At 48.4% G+C, this 27,874-nt stretch overlaps 2 protein-coding genes across 3 annotated transcripts; both read left to right on the forward strand.

The window, feature by feature from the left end:
• The first annotated feature begins 5,931 nt into the window (after positions 1-5,931).
• LOC144992262 (uncharacterized) lies at positions 5,932-14,786 on the forward strand. 2 transcript variants are annotated; one of them, XR_013656143.1, is made up of 7 exons: positions 5,932-6,276; positions 7,131-7,354; positions 7,474-7,570; positions 7,675-7,770; positions 8,172-8,686; positions 9,567-11,752; positions 11,802-14,786. XR_013656143.1 is itself a non-coding variant. In XM_078947902.1 (6 exons), exons 1-6 carry the CDS (start codon positions 6,235-6,237, stop codon positions 10,909-10,911), a joined length of 2,319 nt encoding a protein of 772 aa, XP_078804028.1. In that variant the 5' UTR covers positions 5,932-6,234; the 3' UTR covers positions 10,912-14,786. The 2 variants fall into 2 exon arrangements, 1 of the variants encoding a protein (XP_078804028.1); XM_078947902.1 differs by having other exon boundaries at positions 9,567-14,786.
• Positions 14,787-19,332: 4,546 nt separating this feature from the next.
• Positions 19,333-25,054, forward strand: cyc1 (cytochrome c-1). Its single transcript, XM_078947903.1, has 7 exons — positions 19,333-19,491; positions 21,762-21,952; positions 22,757-22,883; positions 22,959-23,116; positions 23,186-23,346; positions 23,422-23,522; positions 24,675-25,054. Exons 1-7 carry the CDS (start codon positions 19,411-19,413, stop codon positions 24,777-24,779), a joined length of 924 nt encoding a protein of 307 aa, XP_078804029.1. The 5' UTR covers positions 19,333-19,410; the 3' UTR covers positions 24,780-25,054.
• Positions 25,055-27,874: the final 2,820 nt, after the last annotated feature.

A 27,874-nucleotide genomic window follows, 5' to 3' on the forward strand; every position in this document is an offset into this window, starting at 1 on the left:
ACAGATTTGATATTAAGGAGATGAATAACATTTGCTAAATTTTAAATTCACAAATGTCATTCTTTGAAAATGTTCCGAGTTTTTGTTCGATTTGAAAATGAAGTACTTCTGTGGAAAAGTTCTTTAAAAGAATGTCAATTACTTTTTAATTTCAATTTCTTATCAAATGTTCAGAACAAGACAATATTTTTTAATTTGCATCTTTATTTTCTGTGTGAAAGTTTACAACACATATCCCTTTATTTGCTTGTGTGCCTTTGGTCTTTGTTTGCTGTTCGGATCCATTTGCATTTTCATTTGATGGTTTATTGAAATGATGTGTGCTGCTTCATACATATAATTGATGTTATTTCCGCTTGATCCACAATAGTGAAGCAGTCTAATGTTACAGAGGTTTTTATGGATGCCTCCATTTCTACCGCTTCAGCCTGTTCTGGGCTGATAGTAGGAATAACTTGATTTAACTTATGTCTAATATTTGAGATTTTACTGTCGAAAAATGTAAGAAAATCATCAGAGCTGAGAGAAACAGGAACATGTGGTTCTACTGAGCTCTGACTGCGAGTTAATCTAGCAATAGTACTAAAAAGAAATCTTGGATTGTTTCCATTCTCTGATATTAAGGTTGAATAGTACTGGCTTCTAGATCTACGCAGAGCTTTTTTATAATTAAATAGGCTATGTTTCCAGATATCCAGAGACTGCTCTGAACCGGAGCGGCGCCATTCTCTTTCCAACTTACGGGTTTCTCGCTTAAGAGAACGAGTTTCAGCGTTAAACCACGGTGCTACTCGGTTTTGTCTGACGAACTTAGGTTTCAAGGGGGCAACAACATGGAGTGTACTCCTGAGGGCTTGTAAGGCATCATTAACAAAGTGGTCATTTATACTAGGACTGATACTATGGGAGCTGGTCTCAGAGTATTTTCTCAGAATATCACTAAGTACTGGCTGAACTGTGTGTTTAAACTCAGACACAGAACGGTCAGTTAAGGTTCTTCTAAGCTGTTTCTTATTCACTGGTGCAGAAGGATGTTCCAGTGTAAACTGGAAGGTAATCAGAAAGTGATCAGAAATGATGGGGTTAAGAGGAAGGACACTCAGCTGGCTGATCTCTATCCCATGGGTTAGAACAAGGTCCAGGGTGTGCTTATGACAGTGAGTGGGTTCATTCACACTTTGGGTGAAACCAACATCATCTAATAAAGCTGCAAAAGCCTTTCCTAGGCAGTCACTGGGGTCATCAACATGAATATTAAAATCCCCTAATATTATAGTTTGATCAGAATGTAAGACAATAGTCGATAGGAAGTCGGAAAACTCAGTTAAAAATTCTGAATATGGGCCGGGGGGGCGATAAATAATTATGAGTAAAACAGGTTTTGGAGTTTTCCTGTTTGGGTGACTTAAAGACAATATGATGCTTTCAAATGAATTATAAGCATTTTTAACTTTAGGGCTGAGAAGTAAGCTAGACTGTGATATTACTGCCAAACCACCTCCTTTACCTGAAATCCTGGATTTCTGATAGTTAGCATAAGTGGGGGGGGTTGCTTCATTCAATCTAACATAGTCATCCTGATGGAGCCAAGTTTCTGTTAAGGCTAAAAGACTAAGATTGTTATCAGTAATTAACTCGTTGACTAAGAGGGACTTGGAGGAAATGGATCGAATGTTTAATAAACCGCATTTAATTACATCATAATTCTGCTTGTGAGAACTGCTGTCTGTCACTTTAAGGTTTCTATGACGCGCTCCTTTCATTTGTCTTTCAGCACATAAGCTAAAGCTAGGACCTGCTTGACTTTCCCTGCATGGGTTTTGCACCGGCACTAACCCTAAGGGAGGCTCAGAGGAGCGTTTTCCACTGCTGCTCTGCGCCCGGGTCTCGTCTCTGGATTGTCAGGTTAACAGACTAAGGCTAGCAGAAATGTTTCTACAGGCAGCTGAAAGTACGGCGACACGGGCAGAGATGCTGTTTCCACACAAGTTCCAAACAAATAACTTCTACCTTTTTTAGAAAAAGAAAATGCTGTCTGTGAACCGGGGTAACCAGACATTTGCTCTGTTTAAACCAGGGCTCTCAAACTAGCGGCCCGCGGGCTATTTGCGGCCCCCAAGATGATATTTTGCGGCCCCCGCCTTGATATGAAAGTTTAATGTTGATGCGGCCCGCCAGTCTGTGTGAATGACACCTTTTCATTGTCGTGCGTGGAGATGACCAACCAACCAATCACAGTGGGGTAAATGACTCTTGGGGGCGTGACATTGATCGGGCTTGAAAGCAGGAGAACATTTAAGGCAGGACACCTGACAGCCCCCTCCCCGGACTACATTAAGGAGGTCCTTACTTTCCTTTTTAGAACGTATTGATTCGCTCGTCATTTTCTAAATGAATCCATGCAGTCCGTGCTGAACTTTTTTTGGATCCAACAGACCCGGAGGAGGGTCACGGTTATGATTACGGTTAAGTGGGCGGCGGCGTATCAACCCCGACCAACGGTTCTCTCCGCTCCCGCAGGAGTCGGGTCGCTGCGGAGAATAAATGTCCCACACCTACATGCGCGACAGCTAACGGAGCTCTAACATTAAACACGTACGAGCAACCACTAGACTTAGTCTTAGACGCACTTAAAAGACGTGGGGAAAATGCATCGATAGACGTGTTTGAGATGAACCAAGTAACCAGCGCCTCGCCTGGATCGTTGGGGAGACCGGGGGGGGGGCAGACTGAAGGAGAACAGGAAGTTGGAGTTGTCTTAACATTCAATTTAGTTTTAATCTGCCTCTCCCCCCCAGTATGATCTGTATTATTATATCTTTTATATTTATTTTAATGTTTAGTAATGTATGTAGCCTTTTTTTAATCAATATGTATTTTAATTGATCACTCAACTACAAAAACCGTCAGGACACGTTTCCCACAATGCATTGTTTTGTAGTCAATTGGCGGCTTGCAGTCAGTGCAGTATTACATTTCCAGCTGCGTTCGCTCAGGTTGACGCCTTGCTGCTCCGCCCCTTTCTGGCGATACTTTTGTGATGATTGACAGGTGATGTTGGAGCAAAAGCAAAAACATCCGTCACTCACCAGGTGATCTGTTGCCGCGTTTCGTCCACCTGGGTGATCTCAAACACGCTTATTGTGCATCTTGGCTGCACATATTTAGTGTCACCAACATGAATGTCCGTCCGTTTTTTATAAAAAATATGGGAGTGTCTGACCGGCTGCTCTACAATAACTTGTGACCAGAGTTTAAATGTGCAAAAAGTCATAAGAGAGAAAATCCAAAAATAGTTACTGAATTTTGTTTCTCCTTTACTGATTTTTGGTTTAAAGAGTAAACTTTAAAAAAAAATTCAACACAGACTCAGAATCGGGAGCAGATCCTCTCTGACGTCTCCACCTTCAATTTCAATAAGTCCAGTCCAGACTTAATGAAAATCATCTTCATCCACTCTGAGGGTCTCAGTTTGGGAGGAAGTGCTGCCAAGTGTCCATCAGAGAGAAGACAAGAGAAGAACCATTAATGGATTTACAGAACTGTAGAATTGGAGTCTTCTTTTGTGTTTAATAGTTAGAATTCAACAGTGTTAACTGAACTGGGTTAATAAGGACGTTTAAATTAGAAAACAGCAGATAAAGAAGAATAAATAAACAGAAATGTATTACTGATTTATTTACTTTTTTTAATGTATTTTATTTGAATGAGAGTTTTATGAGTACATTTTGTACAGAAATCAGTTAATAATAGAGTATAGTAATAGTGTAGTACATGTTCCACACACATTTATTGGCTCTCAGACACACACAAGTTGCGTGTGTGCGTTAAAGTTGCGGCCCCGCCTGAGCTAGACCCTGCCTTCAGTGGCCCCCAGGTAAATTGAGTTTGAGACCCCTGCTTTAAACAGTTTCCTCCCAAAGGCCCCCGCCTGTCAGAACCCAAAGGTCCCAGTGATCCGCCATCGCAGACGCTGCCACAGTCCAGGACAGAAGCTCAAAAACCTCCTCCAACAGATTATGAACCTAATCATGTTTGTGTTTCAGGGCTCCAGACAATATTAATAACATCAGAAAACATCCATGTTTTACATGGACATGGTTTTCATTCTGTCTGAACAGTTGCTTTGTTGACATTTTTAAGCTGGTATTTCCAATATTCTGGTGACTGTTGAAGAGACTGAAGATAAATGCATTCATAAATAACTGGAATGCAAATAATTGAAATAGACATGATCATTGATCTGCCGGGTTTTCTGTATGAGTTAACGTTTAACCTGTGAGTAAAATCATCTTCAAGTAACAGTGACAAATGTAGGCCGGAACTCTCCACAAATAGCCTTTTTTCTCAAAGGAAGACAGATGCAGATGGTCTGTGTGGGTGCAGCACAGACCCCCCCACACTGCTGAACTCACAGGGTCTGAGAATAACAGTTAAAGAAGGAAAGACTGCAGCATGAAGAGGTTTGAAAGCAGCAAAATGTGGGATGAAAACAAAGAAAAGCTTAGAAGAAACCAGCGGACATGGAGGCAGGTTGCCTCTCCCTCAGATCCAGAAACAATTCCCAGCATTTCAGCAGCCGAGTTTGTGAAGCTGGTCAGAAGTAGATCGGTGAGCGGACGTGCATGTGTGAGCGTGCACACCGGCGCGTGCACACGGCCTGTGAGCGTGCACACGGCGCGTGAACGTGCACACGGGCACGTGAACGTGCACACATGCGTGTGAGCGTGCAAACAACGTGTAAGTGTGCACACAGGCGCGTGCACATGGCGCGTGAGCGTGAACACATGCGTGTGAGCGTACACACGGGCACATCAGCGTCCACACAACGTGAGAGTGTGCACACGGGCACGTGAACGTGCACACATGCGTGTGAGCGTGCACACGGGCACGTCGGCGTGCACACAGTGTGTGAGCGTGCATACAACATGTGAGTGTGCACACGGCGCATGAGCGTGCGCGTGAGCGTGCACACAGCGCGTGAGCGTACACACGGGCACGTCAGCGTCCACACAACGTGAGAGTGTGCACACGGGCCCGTGAACGTGCACACATGCGTGTGAGCGTGCAAACAACGTGTAAGTGTGCACACAGGCGCGTGCACATGGCGCGTGAGCGTGCACATGGGCACGTCAGCGTCCACACAACGTGAGAGTGTGCACACGGGCACGTGAACGTGCACACGGGCACGTCGGCGTGCACACGGTGTGTGAGCGGACTGAAGCGTGCACACATGTGTGGACTAGCAGAAGCCGGGGCAAAGGTCACACGCAGAGCAGCAGAAGGTCACACATTTCAGAGCCCACATGAACACACCCCTGTGGCGAGTCAGGCAGAGAGCAGTTCAGAACCTTCCCAAGTCAGCACCACCAAGGTTCTGCTACCTTGGATGGACTGGAGTCACCAGGGGCCCATCCGGAGCTGGATTGGGGCTTGTAGGCAACACCTGGTGACCCGGCCTCTTCCGGAGACACGCCCAGACCGAGGGGGTGACATGGGAGGCGGTCAAGGACCAGTGCCTCAGCGGCCCAACTACCAGTCATTGGTAACGTTTAGAGAACAAACTCGATGTCTAAAGTCTGTTTTTCTCTGCCAGGATCTGTCAGCTGAAGTAACTTTGATTTTTTTGCTCTGCTTTCAGAGATTTTCCCTAACAAATCTGCAGCACATAGGTTGAATTTGCTTTCCCAGCATGCATCTGTCAGGGGGTTCCAGGGTGAACAAACAGAAAATGGTTGATTGAACGGCGTGTTTCAGCTTTGCCTCTCTGCAGCAGACCCCGCCTCCTTTGCAGAGGACTCTCAGTCACAGTGGGAAGCGTCCACAGGGAGAACGCGGCGGGTGATTGGACGATCGGTCTTTAAAGGCTGCCAATGAGGCTCCATCCTGACTGCGTGTTTCCCCCTCCATCACTGAATGCTCTGTCAGCCTGCGCACATCTCCATGACTGCAGTGTTGCATGCAGACACGCTCTCTGCCTCTGCTCGCTGTGCAGGATGCCTACGTCTCCAGTTGCCAAGGAAGGAGGACGGAGAGGTTGGAGATCCTGAAAACAGATGAAGAGGGAAACGGAGAAAACGGTCTGAACCGCCGGGACAGAGAGCGGATGCTGCAGAGACCGTGAAAGGACGGGAAGCAGTGAGGGAGGGGCACACGACCAGGACGCCGTCTGAAGGAAGAAGCAGCATCACCGATTTCACCCACCAAAGGCAGCTCCATTCCGTTGCCGTGGTGATGGGCTGCTGGCTTTCTGGACCATGGACGGGCGACCCGTTGGTGAGCCATGGCAGAACCCGTCAGAACCAGGCTGCAGGCTTATGTGTGTGGGTGTTTGTGCATGCCAATGCATGTGTGTGTTTGCAGCTCTGTGTGTGTTTGCAGAGCTGAATGTGTGTCAGTGACTGTAGTGACTCATATATGTGTTCAGGAGTTCACAACGCTGCTCCTGCAGGTTTTTGTGTGTATGTAGGTGTGTGTGTGTGGGTGGGTGGGGTGGGGGGGTACACACCAGTATTCGATGCTTTGGGATTTTTGTGATGTGCATAGATTGCGTCCGTTTCCCAGAATGCCGCTCTGCTGCATTTTTAGCTCCTTTTCAAATTCCTCAGACGCCTCCTGGTGTTCTGAGCTCCTGCTGGCGTCAAACACAGCAGCAGAAACGCCGTCACGCCGTCGTCTACAGAGAAAAGCCGTCATTTTTCTTAAATCCAGTCATTTAATAATCATTTTTATTTATATGCTAAACAACAGCAGCTTGAAGTCAGTGTCAATCAGTGCGGCTCTCTGAGCAACATTTCTTGTCTTTCCGTTTCTTAAATACTACCTGAGTATCAGAGTCGGTGAACATATTTACCAGATTGACTGAAAAACTATCTCTGATGTCCAAACAGAACTAAATGTGTGAAAACCACACAAGAGAACATCCAAATCCTTGAATAACATTTAAATGATCTGCTGGATGAAACAGAAAACACGTTTCCATGGAAACGGTGAGGAGTTGTCACTACTGAGAGATGATTGTTCTGGATTCAAACTTTACAGACACATTTAGTGTCAGAGCCAGTAAACATGACCACACAACTCTGACACCTGCAGGTGTTACCATGTCTTTCTCTGGCATTTTATCTCAGGTGAGTGGGCGGAGTCTAGTTCACCTGAGCCAGCAGGATGCTTTGCGGATCATTGAAACCAGTCAACGTCCAATCACACTGCAGTTCAAAAGCCAAAGGGGGCGGCGCTCCAGTGCAGGTGGGGGATCCTGGGAACCTCTCCCCCTCAACCTGCATCACCTCAATTTGCCCCTCCCGCTGATGGGACCTGAGCTGAACACGTCCAGCCCCTCCTACCAGGACAGGTGTGTAAAGGAGCTAAAAAACCAAACAACAGCTTCTAATTTCCCCACTTTGACAGGACGTCGCCTGCAGGAAGAGGCGGGAACTGCAGCCTAACAAACGTTCCTGTCATTTCTCTCAGACATTACTTCAGCCGTCTGCCACAGGATCCCTGTGATGGAGGACGGTGCAGCTACCTGCCGGACTCTCCACAGGACACTGTGGACATCAACCATCAGGTACCAAAGACAGAACGGGAACTGGTTCCCATTCAGCGGTTCAGAACAGAATCCTGGAACAGCTATCTTGTTTTGGAAAAACATCCTTTGGGTTTATGTGTTAGGATCTGGGACTGACGACTCGGCACCCCCGCGGAATGAACTGTCTGATGGGATGCTGTGGGAATGAGTTAGAGGAACCTGCTACCTGCCACAGCCAGGTAAGGATGAAGGTTAATCAGGTGATTCCGTTCCACTCAGTTGGTTCATGAAGCCATCCTTCACAGGAACATCCTACTGAGCTAAATCATTTGAACTTGTTCCTGATGAAGTCAAACCACTGACAGGGCTGAAGGACCGTCGCTCACACATGTCTGCAGAGGAAAATTCCTCATGGAAATGTCATTTTCAAAACGCTCAAAGAGAACAGGACCTTTCGAACGGTTCTGCCGTCATGAGAAAAACGGTTTCTGGTCCCGACAAAGCCCTTAAGAAATTGTACATGTGGGTTTTAAACTTTAACCCTTCCAAAGCAAGTTTCAAATGATGGCGTTGTGCATTTAGAGGCTGTGACCAAACATCTGCAGACCTTATGATGATGAGGATGTGCCTGCTTTTGCAGACTGATGATGAAGATTTCGTGTTGGAGAAGCCTCACGCTTTCTTGCCCCTCCACCATGAGTTGGACAGTGGGCTGGGTTGGACGGACGGCTCTCTCCACCAGGGTGACCTCTCAGGCGTGGAGACTGAGGAGGGAGGTCTGGACGACTGCTACCCCCAAGGCCCCCGTGTCCCTGGAGGCTGTGGGGGATTCGGGGGCGGCGGCTCTCCTTCCTCGGAGTCCTTCATCTCCTCAGAGCTCAGCGACTCCGGCTTCTACAGCGTGAGCACCGGGGAGTTTAGGCACTTCCAGAGGCTGCTGGAGAGGAGGATGCGTTTGTACAACGCCAGGATGCAACACCAGGGGGAGCCGTGTGAGAGGCGGGAGAGGCGGGACAGTTGCCCCAAGAGTCACCGCGAGCTGCTGGAGGCTATTCCAGAGACGCTGACCGTGCATCCGCCGTGTCAGCGGCTGCAGCACGAGCTGGAGCAGGGAGCTCAAGCAGCCATGGAGGGCCCGGGACGGGGGCTGTTCAGGTAACTTTGCTCCTGTTTCAGAGGAGCAGCATCTTCTACAGCTTCACCATGAACACTTTCACTAGCTCTCTTTAGCCATGCATTTATGAAAACGCCGGTAGATCCTGAACAGCAATTCTGCTGGTTTCAGTGGAGAAGACCTGTGCGGTTCAATCAGAGGTTTTGGAGAAGATCTGAGTTGAAATCCAACTTATTGTTTAAAAGCAAAGTGGTTCTCAAATGGTTTGTAATTCCATTGGGTTCTGAATCAGAGAAGCGCAGCTTTACGTCCGAAGATTCTCTGTGATCACATGAAGGGTCAGAGAGTTTTGGTACGTCAAAAAACTTTTGACGGCGACATCTCAGGTGTCAAAGACTAAACATGGATCAAGTTTTGTAACTTTTTTAGACCAGCATGTTTTATTTAATTCATTTGTATTCAACGTTGCTTCCTCCAGGCAGGACAGATTTAGAACAACTCTGGCCTGGCAAAAGGCGAGATCTTTTGAGAAAGGAAGGAAAGATGTTACAAGAACCAGAAATAAACTGAATATAACCAGAAGAAAAAACACAATTAAAAAACATAAAACCCTAGAATCATTGCACTGTGAGACCGCTGCATTTATCTTTAAACTGTCCTTAAGATGGGTTTTAAATCAGTTTGTGAAGTAAAAGTGTCCAGTAAATCCTTCCAGTCTCCGGCTGCAGCAGATTCAAAAGACAGAGAACCAAGTGAAGACAAGTATTTTAGCAGAGCGGGTATTTAACGGGGATGAGGTCTGCAACAGAGAAGGTGGACAGTGAACAATCAAGTCCAACTACTGATGCGTAACGAGTACAGCAGTGAGATTCACATGGAGCATCTGTTACCAACATCTGATCAAACATCTCCGTTTCTCAGGGTTTCATCAGTCCAGTTCCACAAAGCGGACCGGCCCTGTCTCAACCGTCACAGCTCCAGCAGCGGAGCCCTCTTCAACCCCTCCCACACCCAACCTGCACGACTCCCCGGCCCGGTCCTCTCCACCTGCAGCACCCCTTCCAGCCACCGGAGACCACCAGACACCCTCCAAGCCCAGCATCAGGGCTCCAGCTCTGTGGGCGTGCTGAGGAGAAGCCGAACTTTGCACCACCGCCCCCCCCCACAGGAGTACCGCCGCCGGGCAAGCCACCCAGCGTCTCCCTCCCACTGCGCCGCCACGCTTCATCACTGTGGAGGCGTCGCCCCTAAGGGCCTCAGGCCTTCTGGCCGGCGGGAGGTTCTGGGCGGTGTGATGGTCTCCTCGCCGTCGAGTCTCACTCTTTCCCCTCAGCAACACCCAAACTCTCTTGGACACGTCAGGGGTGCCGGCAACCACCAGTGTTGCTATGACAACAGCCAGAACACATGTCATGACTACTGGCTCTGTCAAGAGAGAGGCCCAATGCCTGAGACGATGGCAAACAGGGACAGAGAAATGGAGCAGAAGCGACAAATGCAGATGGAGCTGGAGAAAGAGCAGAAGATCCAGGAGGAGCAGGAATGGGAGAGGCAGCAGGAGGTGGAGAGGAGTCAAACCAGGGAGCAGAAGTCCCACAGTCAGGTGCTCCTGGCACCAGCCGCAGACGTCAACGTCACCTGGCCCAAACCAGCCAGCCGTCAAATGCAGAGCAGCGTCAGAGGTTTGTACAGCACCTTGGAAGGTCGCATAGAAGCAGGAAGTGCTGCCGTCTGGGAGGAAAGGAAAGGACAAATGGATTCTGGGTCAAGCCTGAATCCCAACTTCAGTTTAAATCCAAAACTTCATCCAAGCTGTAAACCCAACGCGGCGTCACGGCGGAACCAGCTGCTCAGAGAACGCGCCTCTCAGCTGGCGGATGAACGCAGTGGGATGAGCACCGACGAGGAGACCAATGTCGACAAACTGCTGGGCCGGTATTGGAGTCGAACAGAGAGGAGGGAGCACTTCCTGTTGGCCCGTGAGCAAAAGCAGCAGCAGCTGCAGGCCAGAGGAGCATCTGTGAGAGAGGTTCCCAGCAGGGCAGGAGATGGAGGCGCAGCGGAGAGCAGAGGAGTTGGACCTTTTGCAGAGGGACGATGCAACACGGTCTTGGAGATGAGTCAAAGGAAGCTGAGTCGTCTGAGGAACAGAAAGTTGCTGGATGACTGGACGACAGTGGAGGAGCTGCTGACTCACGGGACCAGGCTGGACAATTTGGAGCACCTGCTGTGTCCCAGCTCCCTGCTTACAGTCACCACTGTCTGACTCCATCAGGCAAAGGGTTGGTCCACGGCTGCTTAGGTAACGCTCTGGACAGGCCACTGGCTCCACCAGAAAACATGGTTGGTGCAGAAGACGTGTGAGCGTGCTCCATCACTTTGGATTCATCCCCACCAGGTTTTTTTGAGTCCCCAGTCAATCTGTGTATAAGCTAAGTCAGACATCTGCTCTCTCTCCACCGTAGCTCCAAGATAGATTTCTAGTCGTCATCATAAGGATGGACTTTCTCTGAACAGTTCATCCTGAAGGCAGAACATGTGAAGACGGTTCTTCAGGTCCAAAAGTTCCTTCAGTTTGACTTTTTGTCTGCACTTCAAACTCGTTCTCACTGTTCTCCAGAGGAGCTGAGCTGTTTCTCCACTTTTGCTCCTATGTTTTTCATAAATTCATGTTCCAATTTGTGCCCAAGAGGATGACAAAAGCTGTGATGTTTTCTCTCTGAGGAGCAGCACTGGTGCTGGGATCTTCTCTGAAGACCGGAGGGGCATCTTCTCTGAAGTGAAGCTGACATCTGTTTTCTGGAGTCTGTGGACGACTGGAGAAGAAGGAATACACTTCTAGTTCTTTGGCTGATTTTTTTGAAAAGGAGCCATGGCTGTCATTTCTGTACAAACCCCCAGAGGAAGCTTTAGGTGCAGTCGTGTAAGCCCTGTACAGCACAAAGTCAGTCTGTATGGCGCTCGGAATGACCTACAGGCCCCTGATGGAGGTCCTTTGGAAGTTCTGCTCATGAGGTTTTCACCGAGCAATACTGCAGACATCTGGACTCAAAGATCAACAACTTAAGCATCAACGGAGCTGGACGCAGCAACTTAGACCAACACAGGCCAATGTAGACAAACGCAGACAACGTAGACCGTCACAGGCCAACATAGGCCAACACAAACCAACCCAGACCAACATAGACCAACTTGGACCAACACAGATCAATGCAAACCATTACAGACAAACTCAGACCAGCACAGACAAAAGTGGACCAATGCAGACCACCATAGACTAACTTAGACCAAAATAGACCAATGAAGACCAGCACAGATCAGCACAGACCAATGCAGGCTAACTCAGACCAACGCAAACTAAAGGCCCGTACACACCGGGACGAATATTCACCAGGCGTTATTCGCCAGCGTTTTTCGCCACGTTTTTTGTGTTCACACCCAGGCGATTTTCGCTGACGATGAGCCGAGCGAACATGCAATTTCATTCCCTGACATTAGATGGCGCTTAATGTAAACAGAAATACTCCTGTACACAAGGTGGCGCTGCGCAACTTTACGCTTCTTAAAGTCGCTTTTCACTCAGAAGAAGAGAGTAAGTATTTACACGCTTGTCAGAATCAAACAAAGAAAACATGAATATTTCAAGCACCAGTAGCTCCAACTGCTGCTTGGTTCGGGGATGTTTTAGAATGTCCGTCATTATTGCTTCGCTGCTGTGTAGACGCTACTTGGCGTCTATCTTCTTCGCTGGTATGTGTGCTCAGCAAGGCAGTTTTGTGTTTGAGCGCCCCCAAGTTGTGTTTCACTGTAACTTCAGAAGCTCCAGACACGTGAGCAAAAGCGCCATTCTCATTGGTCGAGTAGATTTCGACGCGACGCGTCAAAAAAAAAAACGAACCCGAGGCGTTTTTTTTTTTTGACGCTTTAACGCCTGGCGTTTTTTCGCGTCGGTGTGCACACTCTCATTGGTGCCCTTTGTTTAGTTACGAGGCGTTAAACGTCGGCGAAAATCGCCAGCGAAATTCGTCCCGGTGTGAACGGGCCTTAATGCAAACCAATAAAGACCAGCTAAGATCAGCAAAGACTAACTCAGACCAATGCAGACCAACACAGACAAACTCGGACTAAAAAAGATTAGTTTTGACCAATTCAGACCAAGGTAGACCAGCACAGACCAACCAGAACAACGCAAACCAACACGGACCAACACAGACCAACTCAGACCAGTGCAGACCAACGAAACTGAAGTTTGATACCAAATCCTGTTTGTACTTTTTTACACAATGTTTACAATGAGACATCCATCAGTGAGGGTTTGTGACGCTCCATCAGAACCAGCCGGAGCAATGGGAGGGGGTCATTACCCAACCATAAATTTACCCTCTTACCCGCCATGTCTGTGGGCTTTGCGCCTTATTCATGCAATGTTTACTATGTATTTCTTTCCGTGTTAACATCATTATTATACACAGAAAATTGATGATACAAAATACAATCATTAAAATATAGCAGATCAGAGGTTTCCACCCTGATAGTGAATCCTGGACCCTTATTTGAGTTTTAATTGGTTTAATAGAAAGTAATTCTAGACTTTTTAAAGGGAAAGACTGTTTGAATTCCCATCATCCCTCAGAGGGCAGTTGTTCAGCGCACGCTTTTACCCATAACAGTTCATTCTCGTTTACACAGATCCATTTCTATAACAGAATTCAAACTCCAGATGACTTCCAGTGGACCAGAACCCTTTCAGGTCTGCAATAATACCTCAGGCTGGTTTCAAAAAGAGGAATGCTTTCAGTAACTTTTTAAAAAGGAGATGGAAGCACAAAGTGACGGTACACCTCAAGTGCACAGTCACACCAGGATCAACAACGGCAACAGCAATGCTTATGTAGATATTTCCATATTTTTCCACCATCAGGACCTAAACAGAACTTTTGCACAGCAATTTTTTAAGAAGCGATTTTACCAACTTTTTGGGAGCAGGGACAAGGCCAGTGGACAAACATAGATAGAAGAGTGTGTGTTGATGTTTCCTTTATGACCTGTCATAGTATTTATGGAGAACTAATATTTATTGTGACTGTGTTGAACATATTTCAGTATTTTCTTGTGACAGTTTGAAACCCGAGGTGAGCTTTTTATGATGAAAGCTGGAGTTTAGTTTCTCAAAGAGTGGAGAGGAAATGTAAATATTGCCGTCACTTTGACGTCGTTTCGTGCCATTAGAACATGTAGAAATGATTCCTCTGAGCTGGAGATGCTCCGTCATGTTCTGTGTGGGATCACAGCTGAGCTTCCTGTTCCCACATCCATCCATGACAGGACGGCCCGCCGGCTGGCAGGAACACCGGGGTTTGGGTACAGTTCCTATTCTGCCGTCCATGCAGAGGCTGAACGTGAATCGTTGCATTTCTAAAACCGTTCAGCAACGATTCCAGAGTTTCTTACTGTAAATCAAACGTTGTCATCCAGTGCAGAAGGTCAGGCTGTTCATGAATTTATTGAAAACTGTCAAAGTAAAACCAATAAGAGTCAGAACATCTCAAAGACACAAGCTCTTCAAGACTCAGAGGTTTGAACAGTGCTGACCGTTACACAGCTCTGTTCAGGGAAGCTCTTAGAATCTCTTTTTCCATTTTTGGATCAAAAAAGTCCTTTTTAAACCTCTCTGATGGGGAAACAAAAGCAGACGTTTGAGGGCCGATCCTGGACTTCCTGACTGTTATTTCAACGCCGCTCAATGTAAAGAAACGAAAAGGATCTGGAGAAAAGGAAGGAGCGCTGGGGGTGTTTGGGGGTCCAGTTTCAGCTTTATCCTCCTTATTCTTCAGATGTCTGTGTTTATAATTAAACATAAATGTTTTTGTGAAAAATGTTCATCTTCATAGATTTGGTTTCATTCAATCTTTGTCAGATTATGAATTTCCTGCTTCAGGCCTTGGTTTACAGAAAGAATTTGTTTCTTTGTTTTACTAAAGAAAATCTCCCAGAAATGGACAAAATGGAGACAGGAGTCTCTGACCGGACGTGTGTTGGTCTGAATCCCAGTCAGATTCCGGTCTAAAAGCTGTAACATTTGTATTTTTGCTGCTGTTTTCAAATGGGTTTCTGTTTCACTCCAATAAACCCTCACAGAAACATGGTGAGAGTTTTCTGTTCAGCAGACGTTTGTTCCACAAAGCTGCATCTGTGTCTGTTTTTCTTCGCTGTGGCTCTAAAACGCCAGCTGATGGCGTTTTCCTGCGGGGGTGCTGGGGTGAAGCGTGTTCCTGCCATGCAGCATGAATGCATCCGCCTTCATGGCTGCTCTGGAAGCGGCGCTCCTTCACATCCAGAGTCTGAATGTCCAGCTCATTTCCATAACCAGAACATCCACGGTGAAGGTGCAGGGCTCCTGGGAGGACCCTGCCTCCCCACCCCCCACCCCCGTGGCATCCGGCTGAAAGGGGCTTCTCCATCCTCAGGAGACGGCTGCAGGATGCGTGCAGAAAGGAGCTGGCAACGACCACCATGTTTGTTTCGCTGTTTCCGCTCAGCTGTGACTAAAACGCTGCATAATGGATGACGAGAGGAGAACATGCTCCTCCCACCACCCTCCCCCTCTCCACCACACAGGGACATGGTGGCTGAAAATAGCGCCGCTGTCCTCATGTGATGTGAGAGGAAAAGCACAACCCCCCCTCCATGAGAGTGCGGCCCCCGCCTCAGCAGCGGTTCTCCTTAAAGACATGCAGGCCTCGTCATCATCTGGTCTCAAGCTTCACTAACTTGAAACGTTTCTAACCAAAAGGTTCTGTTTTTCTGTGCTTTAGCAGATTTTGGTAGATGTTTCCTATGAAGCTGCTTCTGCGTCCTCCATGGATTCACTCTGACCATGGACTAAAGCCAGAGGCTTCAAGGCTTCATCTTTAAGTTTCTGTGAAGATTTGGAACTTCAATACGTTTAGGTTTATGAATGAAGACAGAACTGAGCAGAGATCAGATCCTCTGTCCACAGACCTACGAGCTCCAACCATGGCACCTGCTGAAGCTGCAGCGCTGACTGCATCTCCAGAGCGTCTGACCGTCAACCAGCAGGTGAGTGCGAGATGTCTGAGAGTTTGTGGAGCTCCAGAAGGATCTGCAGAAGTTCTAATGCTGGGTCTCTTGTTTCTGCAGCTCAGAAAGCTTCTGGGGGGCGGGGAGGTTTAGCAGAGAATCAACAGCAGCAATGAGAAACCCACGTCTCCTCTGGGTCCAGAGGTCCTCAAACAGCAGCTAGACCCTCAGATGGAGAAAGCAGACCTTCTGGAGATGAACGCTTGCTGCCTGAGATTATGGCAGCAGCTGAGGATCATGGCTACTTCAGGTGGATCCAGGAGGTGCTGGACTTCCTGTCTACGGAGGAGCTGAAGACACGCCCCCACCCACTTCACCTAGCTGCTGAGAGGCTGACTTCTCTCCTCTGAAATCCACAATCTGACTTTCTGACAGGGAGACCACAGGCAGTTCGCATTTAAAAACACCTCCAGCACCGTCACAATGAACACAGGGATCCCCCAAGGATGTGTGCTGAGCCCCCTTCTCTTCACTCTGCTGACTCACGACTGCACCCCAACATCAAGCTCCAACCTCTTCATCAAGTTTGCGGATGACACAACAGTGGTGGGTCTCATCAACAACAACGATGAGACCCCCTACAGGAGTGAGGTGAGCAGGCTGCTCTGTGGTGCAAAGACAACAATCTCCACCTGAATGTGGAGAAGACAAAGGAGATGGTTGTGGACTTCAGGAGAACTCCCACCCAGCATGCTCCACTGATCATCAATGGTTGCTGCTGTGGAAAGGGTGAGCGACCTTCTACAGGGGGGCCATGGAGAGCATCCTGACCAGCTGCATCACCGTGTGGTACGGAGCCTGCACTGCGTCCTGCCGGAAGACTCTGCAGCATATCGTGAAAACAGCTGAGAAGATCATCGGTGTCCCTCTCACTGGCCTCTCGGACATTTATCACCCCCCCCCACACACACCCGCAGACCCATCAGGATTGCAGGGGACTCCTCCCACCCATCCCAGAGACACTTCCTCCTGCTGCCATCAGGGAGGAGGCTGCAAAGTCTCCAGACCAGAACCAGCAGACTCAAGGACAGTTTCCTCCTTCAGGCGATAAGCAAACTCAACTCCCTCCCTGCTGTTATCCTTCTTCTTATAACTGTAATTTTCTTTTCTTTTATTATTTTATAAGCTGCTTGAACTGTGGGGAGAGAGGAAAGTAATTGCGTACATGTCAGTCACCTCCTTGTAGAGGATGATGTTGGCCCCATTTCTGAGTTGGTATCCATAGCCAGTCTTGTTGATTATTTGACTGAGGGGGTTGAGACCTATGCAGAACAGCAGTGGGGACAGAGCACAACCTTGGTATATCCCACATTTGATGGACACTTGTGCAAGTGGCTTCCCATTGGCTTCAAGGGTGGTTTTCCACAGCTTCATTGAGTTTCCTATGAAGGCTCTTAGAGTCCTGTTGATGTTGTACAGCTCCAAGCATTCAGTGATCCATGTGTGTGGCATCGAGTCATAGGCCTTCTTGTAATCAATCCAGGCTGTGCACAGGTTGGTGTGTCGTGACTTGCAGTCTTGAGCGACTGTTCTGTCGACCAGGAGTTGGTGTTTGGCTCCTCTGGAGTCTCTACCAATGCCCTTCTGCGTGTTGCTCATGTATTGATCCATGTGCCTATTTATCTTGGTTGCAATGATGCCTGACACGAGCTTCCATGTTGTGGAGAGACAGGTTATTGGCCGGTAGTTGGATGGGACTGCACCCTTTGAGGGATCCTTCTGGATCAGGATCGTTCGCCCTTCCGTTAGCCATTCGGGGTGAGTCCCATCTCTTAGCAGCTGGTTCATTTGTGCTGCCAGGCGCTCGTGGAGTGCGGTAAGTTTCTTTAGCCAGTAGGCATGTATCATGTCAGGGCCCGGTGCTGTCCAGTTCTTCATACCTGAGACTCTTTCTTGGATGTCTGCCACTGTGATGCTTACTGGATTCTGTTCAGGGAGGTTGCTATGTTCTTTTCTCAGAGAGACCAGCCACTGGGCATTGCTGTTATGTGCTGTCTCTTTCTCCCATATACTTTTCCAGTACTGTTCAGTTTCCAGCCTTGGTGGGTCTGCTCGGCTGTTTTGACCCTGCCAATGAGCGTACACTTTTGCAGGTTGAGTTGCGAAGAGCCTTATTCATCTGGCTTCATTGTCTCTTGTGTACCTCTTTAGGCGGCTGCTCAAGGCTAGGAGCCTTTTTTTGGCAGTTTCCAGTGCTTCAGGTATGGGCATCTGGCTGTATTTCTTAGGTACTTGCTTTCTCATTGTACCTGTTTGAGCCTCTGTCAGCTTACTAACATCCTTCCGAGTTGCCTTGATTTTGGCCTCTAACCTTTGCTTCCATGGTGGGTACTGTTTTCTTCCATGGTTGCTCTTGTAGCCAAGCATCTCAAGGATCACTGCTGCTGAAGTGTAAACCAGTACATTGGTTTCTGTGATGGTTATGGTAGGAATTGCCCTCAATGCTTCATTCACAGTTTCCAGTAGACTTTCAGGCGGTACATCACTTAACCGTTGTAGCTGGTGTCGGGGTTGCCTAGTGTTCATTGTAGACATGATCTTGTCTTTCAGGTCAGTTGCTGCCTTGCTCAGCGTAATTGTGGTTGTTGGGGCTGTGTACCCAATCTCAGGGTGGGAGTGTGGTATAACCTCCTCTCTGACCTGTTGTTCTGGCTCTCCCGTGGCATTGTATTGTATTGCTTCAATCTCAAGTTGTGATAGGAGTTGCCATTTGTGTATGTTAGAGCACTGGGCTACCAGTTGTTTGGCAGTTAGCCTTGATTGTGCGTTTCGAAGCATCCATTCATTCCACATTCTCTGCATGTAACCTCTCTGGGTGGGATTACTTGAGTAGTAGCATTCTAACAGAACCTTGTTCTCACATCTAGTCACATCTAGTGACATGTGGTTCATTGTCTCTCATGTTGTGAGGTAGGCATTAGCGTTAACGGTCTTGCCCAATGACCCTCACTGGGTGATGTTAATTGCCCGTCATTGTTATGGTTTATTACCATTTCCATGGTAATTGCCCCATTTCATTGCCATTTTTTCCATCGAACCCAGGTTTCCTGCATGACAGTCCTGCACCTTACCAACTGTACCAACTATATATATATATATATATATATATAACCCTAACCCTAATGCCACGGGAGAGCCAGAACAACAGGTCAGAGAGGAGTAGCGACCTGGGGGTTAGCCCCGCCTTCAGCCCCTAAGGCTCATGGGAAGTGGGGAGTTTAGGGTGAAACCTTGAGTCAGAGGGCTGGAAACTGAAGTGACCCTCCATGCTGTTTGGGCTGTATGTGTACTTGGAAAAAACGGGCTAAATGCTCAAAAGGGAACATTGACTCGCCTCCTGTTTATTCTGTTTGAGACTGTCTGGGGTCGTGCGGTGTATGGGGCAGGGACAGCTCTCCAACTGAGCCATCTAAATTAGCAGTTGGTTTTAGCTACCCCACGAAAGTGACGGTCCGGCTGGATCGTTACAATATATATATATATATAAAATCATGATTTATTCATTTGCTGAATTATATTACTCTACATTATTGAGATTGTATTTACTGTAATTAAGTTGCCTTTAAATAAAGTTTGTTTAAAAAAAACAGCGCTACGCGGAGGGGTTCTCCGTGTGCGCGTGCGCAGCCATCCTTCAGCCAGACTGCTGCAAACATCTGCAAACATGGCTGCGTTGCGGGTTGTGGTGGGATCGGGGAGCGGGAGAGCCCTCCTCACCGCACCGAAGGCTCTGCGTGCCCCTCAGGTACTCGCGTGGACTGGTCAGGTTTTACCCCCCTTAAAAAAAACTTGTCTTTACTAACTTACTAGCACAGGAACGAATTTCGTCATTGCTAGCAGGTGCTAACGTTAGCCTGGAGAGGACAAGGTCACTTCTGCTGCACATTTTCCCTGAACGTCATAAACAACGTAAAAGTTCAGTTCCTGTCAGAGTTGGTCTCCTTTCAGATGCGCGCGTGGGTTCGGTGTTGGTGACCGGTAACGTAAACACGGAACGTCGCTGTTTTCACCGGTTGTGTAACGGGTTAGCCGCGCAGCTAGCCTGTTCGGTAACCCAGCTTTTCTTCCTGTTCCTCCGCTGTTCGGAGGGCAACTACACTATCCAGCGAACTGAACCGTGTTCTGCGGGATTTTAAGGGAGTCTACCGTAGTAAACACGAAGCGAATTGACGTCATTCCGGGTTGGAAATGAAGTCATGACTGGAACTTTTCGAGAAGCTAACAGGACTAGGCTAGCACTCGGAAAGCTAACGAAGCCGGTCTCGTGTCATAACAGTTACTCCTCTGGTGCGCATGTGCAGACCTGTTGTTACTGTTCCACTCAGGACAGTGAAAGAAAAGGTCATCTTCTGTGCTCACGGTGATGCAGTCATCCTGGAGGGAGGGGGACAGCGGGGTGTGGGGAGATCCAAGGGGCTGGAGGCATTCTGCCCCCCTGCATGGTTACGAAAGGGGGCAAACAGTGTACAGCACTTTCATAAGCTTCATGCGCCGTCGTTTTGGCACCAGCTCTGCTTTGGCGGTTTGTTTAGATCAGAGGTGGGCACTGAGGGCCGCATTCCTGCATGTTTTCCAGCATACCCTGCTCTGGCATGTTCTAATTGGCTGGACACACCTGAACCAGGTAATCAGCCATGAGTAGGGCAAGAATATCTGGAAATCATGCAGACACACCGGCCCTCGAGGCCTGGAATTGCCCACCCCTGGTTTAGATCGTACCGGCACGTCTTCTAAAACAATCGCATGAACTTCAGACATTTTTGTTCTGTTTTACTGCCACATCCTAAAACATGAAGCTTTCATGTTTTTTTTCTTTTCTTTTTCATGTTTGAAAAAGCCTTGCATAGTCTTTGATAGGCCTGAACAATAAAACGCAAATTTATCGTTATCGCAATACCAAGCTGTGCAATACGCATATCGCAAAAGACGGCAAAAATTGCAATAAATGGATACCTTAAATGCGCCAAAACAATCTTATGGCGGCTTGAAGTGTTGAACGAATCAAATGAATCCCTGTATGCATTTGACCCGTTGGATGGAGCCCTTTGATGGTAGACGCTCGCCTCCTAGGTGGACCAGGGTTGACTCTGATTTAAATTACACTGTTGCAGTGAAATGGAAATGTTTTTGGTTGTTTTGCTATTTGTTCATTTATCACAAGTTATATTGTCATCGCAATATTGATCAATAATATTGCACATGGCGGGTTTTCCTCATATCGTGCAGCATTAAGGCCCGTACACACCAGGACGAATATTCGCCAGGCGTTATTCGCCAGCGTTTTTCTCCACGTTTTTTGTGTTCACACCCAGGCGATTTTCGCTGACGATGAGCCGAGCGAACATGCAATTTCATTCCCTGACATTAGATGGCGCTTAATGTAAACAGAAATACTCCTGTACACAAGGTGGCGCTGCGCAACTTTACGCTTCTTAAAGTCGCTTTTCACTCAGAAGAAGAGAGTAAGTATTTACGCGCTTGTCAGAATCATACAAAGAAAACATGAATATTTCAAGCACCAGTAGCTCCAACTGGTGCTTGGTTCGGGGATGTTTTAGAATGTCCGTCATTATTTCTTCGCGGCAGTGTAGACGCTACTCGGCGTCCATCTTCTTCGCTTTGTATGTGTGCTCAGCAAGGCAGTTTTTGTGTTTGAGCGCCCCCAAATTGTGTTTTACTGTAACTTCAGAAGCTCCAGACACGTGTGCAAAAGCGCCATTCTCATTGGTCGAATAGATTTCGACGCGAGGCGTCGAAAAAAAAAAACGAACCCGAGGCGTATTTTTATGACGCTTTGACGCGTGGCGTTTTTTCGCGTCGGTGTGCACACTCTCATTGGTGCCCTTTGTTTAGTCACGAGACGTTAAACGTCGGCGAAAATCGCCGGTGAAATTCGTCCCGGTGTGAACGGGCCTTTAGTCTTTGGAATCGCTGTGGGACGGATTTGGTGGTAAATTTACGCGTCACTAGGCAGGCCTGGCATAACTAACCCTTTCTTACTGTCTTCCTTCCCAGGCCAACTTGTCCTTTGCCAGCTTGCCGATGAAGAAGAAGGTTGCATTGACAACTTTGGGTGTGGTCACAGCTGGGGGTGCAAGTCTTGCCTTGATGCTGCACCAGTCTGTGAAAGCCTCAGACTTGGAGCTCCATCCGCCGAACTACCCCTGGAGCCACGCGGGACCTCTGTCTGCCCTGGACCATTCCAGGTGTGTTGGACACAGTGGGGACGAAGGTTTCAGAAGTGACGCAGTTCCTCCTGCAGGGGAGTGTTGCTGCTCCTTCTGCTTCCAGAACCCTCCATCATGCTCAGACGTCAGGTTCATTCCTAATGCAGGCTAACCCTAAGTTTACAGCTGTTGACCTTTGACCTTTGCTGTGAGGACGAGCCTTCTTCTGTGCAGCACAAGGTGGCGCTGCTTCCCAGTTAGGGCTCCTCATAGATAAAGTAGCTGGATTGATTTGAACTGACAGTTTTTACATCAGAACCCTTGAAATAGTCCCTATAAACAATGATGGTGAAATTCAGCTTTTAAGTGCAACAAATATACTTATAGTACAAAAATGTGTAACTGCCACAGGAGAAAGATGTGTTCAGATGATTTATCTGACAGATTCTGTTGGGAAGATCCAATGGTTGATCATTTATGCTCAGAGGTTAAGCATATGATTAGCAAAGGTTTATTCCAATGATGATCTGACAGTTTCAGCTTCGTTACCTGAAAAGGGCCTTAAATAACACAACCTGGCAACATAGTGGATGTAAAAGTTGAAAGAGTTTGTATATAAACTCCGCCCACCAGAGGTTTACTGTTTAAACAAACGACTTAAGCTAAAGTCCCACCCGCTGTCAGTCACCTGGATGTATGGCATTAGTTGTCCACCTTTGACCCCTCCCCTGGTAGAGGGGTGTCTTTGGTGTGATTGGACCATGGATTTGAACCCATGACCTCCCAGTCTCAGGGCAGACACTCTTCCACTTGACCACTGAGTATGGCGTGTGCTCCCTGCAGCATCCGGCGTGGGTACCAGGTGTACAAGCAGGTGTGCTCGGCCTGCCACAGCATGGAGTACCTGGCCTTCAGAAACCTGGTTGGGGTGTCGCACACGGAGGATGAGATGAAGGCCATCGCTGAGGAGGTGAGCCCACTAGCCCCTCCCCCTGGTTCTGGCCTGAGTCCGTCACATTCACAGCTCTGGACATGTGCCGTCTAGGTGGAAGTGGTGGACGGTCCCGACGAGAACGGCGAGATGTTCACCCGCCCAGGAAAGCTGTCGGACTACTTCCCAAAGCCCTATGCCAACCCTGAGGCGGCGCGCGCCGCCAACAATGGCGCCCTTCCTCCAGACCTCAGCTACATCGTCAACGCCAGGTTTGTGCTTCAGGAGTGTCTTTCACGGCGCTCTGCCCTCCTCCATGCTGACGCTCCCTCTGTCTGCAGACACGGTGGAGAGGATTATGTGTTCAGCCTGCTCACGGGTTACTGCGAGCCGCCCGCGGGGGTCTCGGTCCGGGAAGGACTCTACTACAACCCCTACTTCCCCGGCCAGGCTATTGGCATGGCCCCGCCCATCTACAACGAGATTCTGGAGTACGAGGACGGTGAGTCTTCATTCCGCTGCTTAGTGAGAGAGTGGCATCAGATCCGTATGCTCACATGGCTTCCTGTTGCCATAGGAACCCCCGCCACCATGAGTCAAGTGGCTAAAGATGTTTGCACCTTCCTGAGATGGGCCGCCGAGCCAGAGCACGACCAGCGCAAGCGCATGGGCTTGAAGGTACAGGCGGCTGAGTGGTCTGGAGATGGACTGTGTTTTAGGGTTAGGGTCACAGGTTAGGAAACAATGTCAGGCTCCCCTCCCCCCACCAGACTGACTCGTGGTACAGCCCGAGCTGGCCTCAGCTTGTCAGGCAGACCTTCCGCTTCCTGAAGAGCTCGTGCAGAGAACAGACGTTACCGATGGACAAATGTACACAAAGAAACGCGGGTGACGGCCGGATCCGTCACAACTCTGACGGGAACCGTGGAGAAAGCCCTGAAAACGGAACATGTTTACCGCAGGTGAGCGTCGGCGCTCCACCTGCTCAAAAGTGCTCAGATCAGTAAAATGTTAAAAAAAACAACATCAAAAGTATACAATCATTATTTTTATTAAGCTTTTTTATAACATTAGAATATTTGCTCATAGAAATGAAACTCTAAGATCTCTGAACTCATCCAACTCCTTCCTATCAAAGACAGTCGTTCTTTGAGTCATTCAGCTTGAAAAGAAGCATTTGAAAAAAGTAGAGACTCTGGGATTGTTAGAATTGACTACTTTTCATTCTTTCACCGTGACCCCTACTGCTATAAGCCCCTCCCACTGGTTCCTGACGGAGCAGCAGCTTTCTCCGGCCACAGTGCGCGCCAGCCGTGGCTCCGCCTCCTGGCTCCTCGCCAGGAGAGTCTGACTGATTTCTGAAAGATTTCATAGAGACGCACAGGGACACTTCTGTACAGTTCTTCTAAATGAATAAACCGGACCTCTCAGCATCCGCGTCCTTCATGATGATGTTGAGAAAAGCTTTTGACAGAAGCTCCTCCCACACGCGGCGGGAGCTGCAGGTGAAACAGAACGTTAAAACAGACGGCGGACATGAATTTGATGCAGGGACTAGTCAAAAGTCTGAAGCGGTCATGGCGTCTGCGGCTGCCGGAGCAGACGGCTGAACGTGGCAGACGTGACCTTCAGATCACTTTCATAGGTCTTCTCCTTGAACCCAACGTTTTTATTCAAACAAAGATTCTTTCAAATCTCTTTAAGGGCAAAGGTCAGCAGGAAGTCATCCAAACAGGGTGCAGCTTCAGTCTTCCTGCTGCTCCATAAGTCAGGCGTGTTGGGCGGTGCCTCTGACGGGCTGTAACATCACACGTGTGTTTGCTCCTGCAGCTGCTCATGGGCGCCGCCATCCTCGTCCCGCTGCTCTACTACATGAAGAGGCACCGATGGTCTGTGCTGAAGAGCCGCAAGATTGCCTACAGGCCCCCCAAGTAAGGACCCCCAGTCTGAGCCTACAGCTGCTGGGGGGGTTCAGGAACCCCACAGCGCTCTCCTCCAGAAGATCATGGAGTCACGTCTTGCCTGTGTGGGGGCGGGGTTCATGGCGTGCTGCTGGAGTCTTGTGGGATGTAGAAAAGTGTATCGACTCGCCATCTTTGTAAGATAATCATCTGTTAAAGTCTGAGGAACCATCTGGAGTGTGTGTTCGTTCCTCTCCACAAAGCATGACCTTCTGTTTTACTGTACAAAATAAATTATCTGAAAGGAAACTGGGGGTGTTGCTCTCTGAGCTGCATGTGGGGGAGGCAGCATTTCAGGAAAACTCCATGGAGGAGACCGGCAGCTGGTCCAGGTTCTGCCTGGACTCTCCTTCATGCATGTAGACCTTTTAGTCCAGGTTCTGCGTCTTTAACCCAGCCTTTAAAGCCAACCGGTCAATGATCTGAAGCTCCGTTCAGAGGTCCTCTAGGACCCCCGACTACTTCCTGCTGTCTGTCCATTTGCTCAGTTGAACTGAAATGTCAGAGAATTCCATCCAGCTTCACATCTGCACAGGGTTGCCTTCCTTTGGACAGGGTGCTCCTCCAGACCATGTCCACCTGCTTTTATCAGAACTGGATCCGGGGTGACCAGGAGAGATCTGAGACATTTGGGGCCACGTCTGCCTGGTGGTCCACACTTCCCTTCGTATCTCACATGTAATCATTCTCAAATACCTGTCCCAGGTAATCGGCAGAACTGGGCAGGAGCAGCTGGAGAACCAGCAGGATGGCAGATCTTGGGGACAAAGGTTAAAGGTCACAGCTGTAAGATGTTAGAAGTCGTTCAAGTCCCACTGATCGTCCTCTGATCTACAGCGTCCCTCCATGTATTTGCGGTTCATCACAAAAACTCAGCTTGGGACGTTTGGTGGAGACTTTGGCGTTTGAGGGAGGAGGGGAACGGAGATGAAGAGCACGTCATCCCGTCGGCTTCCTCACCGGCTGCTAAAGAATATTTCCCAGCCGGTTCCTGAGTCGCAGTTACTGAAGTCTGTGCCCGGCATCAGCGGACTCGCCGAGGAAGAGGAGGATCATCATCATCATCCGGATGAACGAACGATGGAGGAAACGGCCTCTTCTGGAACAAGATGTCTGACTGAAGTGATGGAGGAAGAACGCCTGGGTTTAAGGCCAGACAGACCCTTCTAGAGGACACTCAATGGGGGGGGGGGGGGGGGGGGGGGGTGTACTGCTCTGAATAGAACAAACCATGAACTGTTCAAATGTTCTCTACTGAATGTTTCACAAAGCATCAGAAATGTCTCAGGACGGTCTGATGAGGAAGCATCGCTGACAGATATTCTTCAGCCGCAGGGGTGGGAGGGTCCTCCGTATTGGGGGGGGTCTCTGGTCCCTAAACCCCCTGAATGCGGGGAAAACTGAATTCCCTAAGCGTTCCCAGTGGTCTCATGATTTTGACGTTTTTAGCCAAAATCCTGTCGTCCTGTGAGCAGCAGGAGTTGGTCAGAAATGAGTTGTGGGCGGGACACGGAGCGACTCCGCCCCTTTCCCTTTGCAGACCGTAGGGGAGCTTGTGCCCCCCCCAGCGTAATTCTACGTCACAAATACGATCTTTTTCAAACCGCATTTTTCCCTCTTGATTCCCAACGGTTTGAATAAAAACTCAGAAATGCAGTTTTGGGCTGAAGTCTTTAAGGGACCAGAACCAAAGGAGAAAGTGGTTCTGATGGTTCCTTTCAGAACTTCCTGTCAGAAAAGAAAAGTGTTTTTAGTGGCGTGCCTTCAATAAACAACACGGTTCTACCAAAGATCCAGAACCAGCGACCCTGCAGTCCCATCATCAGTATTTAAGGAGACGTAAGAGCACGTCGCTGTCGGTTCTGGTGGGTCGTGTTCTCCGGGTTCATGGCGAGTGGGCGTGGCCGGCATGTATATGTGCCCACGTCAGAGTCTATTTTAACTTCAGTGTTGAGAACAGGAAATTGTGTTTCCCTGAAAAGAAAAAGATCAGTCAGATGAAACTGTGGATTTTCTCCTGACGTCTTCCCCAGATGAGAAACCGCTGGTACCTGCTGGACGGGTTCTGTTGGGTAACTGGGGCAGAAAATACAAGTGATGAAAGCAGAACAAGCTTCCAGAAAAGCAGCAAAGGTTATGAGTTTGTTTGATCCAGCAGAACCCAATCCAAATGTTTCCTGTGGTCCAGATGGTGGAAACGGTAACACACACATGTTCATATGCATGTCCAGCAGGTAAGCAGCGTGTTCCATACAAAGGTTTTGGCTGTGACCCTCTTTCTGAAGGTAAAGCAGTTCAAAGCTTCAGTGACTGTGAGTTAACTTCGCCGGTGCGGCGTCCTCGCCATCTCTCTGCGGATCCTCTTGGACTTTACGGCTGCTGTGCATTATATGCCGGGGATTTTACCTGCTGTCTCACTGCTCTTCATCTGGACAACTTCTCCACAGACTATCTGGATTTTACACGGACTTGTAAATACACCTGCGAGCGTTTGCCCAGTGCTAGCTCCGGTCTGCCAGAACAAGAGCATGTTTCTGCAGCAATACTCCACCTCTGCTCTCTGTTGGAACAACTGCCGCCCGCCTTCTCATGAAACTGTTCCACATCGCCGTCTTCAACACCGCGGGTCTGGACGTTCATTTTCCTACAGTTAGGTCCCAGAATGGTATCCCATCTCTCTGGTCATGTCGCCGTCCACAGATTTCCCCTCTACGTCATCACAACAAAAGGCAGAGGAATCTGGCCAATCTGCGTCCCCTCCCTCGTCACTCTCAGCCAATCACAAAGCAGCGTTCTGTTAAACTCTGTCTTCTCAACACCCGCTCCCTCAACAAAAAGGCTCTCATCTTAAATGAACTTATCACGGACAAAAAACTTGATTTTCTCTGTTTAACTGAAACCTGGCATAAACCTCTGGATTACTTCTGCCTCAACCAAGCCACTCCTTCAGGATACACCTACATTGAAAATGCCCGGACGGATAGCCGTGGTGGGGGTACCGCTGTCATTTATAAAAAGGACATTAAAATCACTGCCATCTCCATGCCAACAACAGACTCCTTTGAACAT

This window comes from Oryzias latipes, chromosome 5 (genome assembly GCF_053564925.1).
Source record: "Oryzias latipes strain Hd-rR chromosome 5, Olatipes_Hd-rR_3.1".
NCBI classification, from domain to species: domain Eukaryota; kingdom Metazoa; phylum Chordata; class Actinopteri; order Beloniformes; family Adrianichthyidae; genus Oryzias; species Oryzias latipes.

Bases quoted from the DNA above. Each gene is read 5' to 3' on its own strand.
- LOC144992262 (XM_078947902.1), top strand. From the start codon at position 6,235: ATGGGCTGCTGGCTTTCTGGACCATGGACGGGCGACCCGTTG. The intron at 6,277-7,130 runs GTGAGCCATGGC...ATTTTATCTCAG, and splicing joins CATGGACGGGCGACCCGTTG to GTGAGTGGGCGGAGTCTAGT. The intron at 7,355-7,473 runs GTGTGTAAAGGA...CATTTCTCTCAG, and splicing joins AGCCCCTCCTACCAGGACAG to ACATTACTTCAGCCGTCTGC.
- cyc1 (XM_078947903.1), top strand. From the start codon at position 19,411: ATGGCTGCGTTGCGGGTTGTGGTGGGATCGGGGAGCGGGAGAGCCCTC. The intron at 22,884-22,958 runs GTGAGCCCACTA...TGTGCCGTCTAG, and splicing joins TGAAGGCCATCGCTGAGGAG to GTGGAAGTGGTGGACGGTCC. The intron at 23,117-23,185 runs GTTTGTGCTTCA...CTCTGTCTGCAG, and splicing joins AGCTACATCGTCAACGCCAG to ACACGGTGGAGAGGATTATG.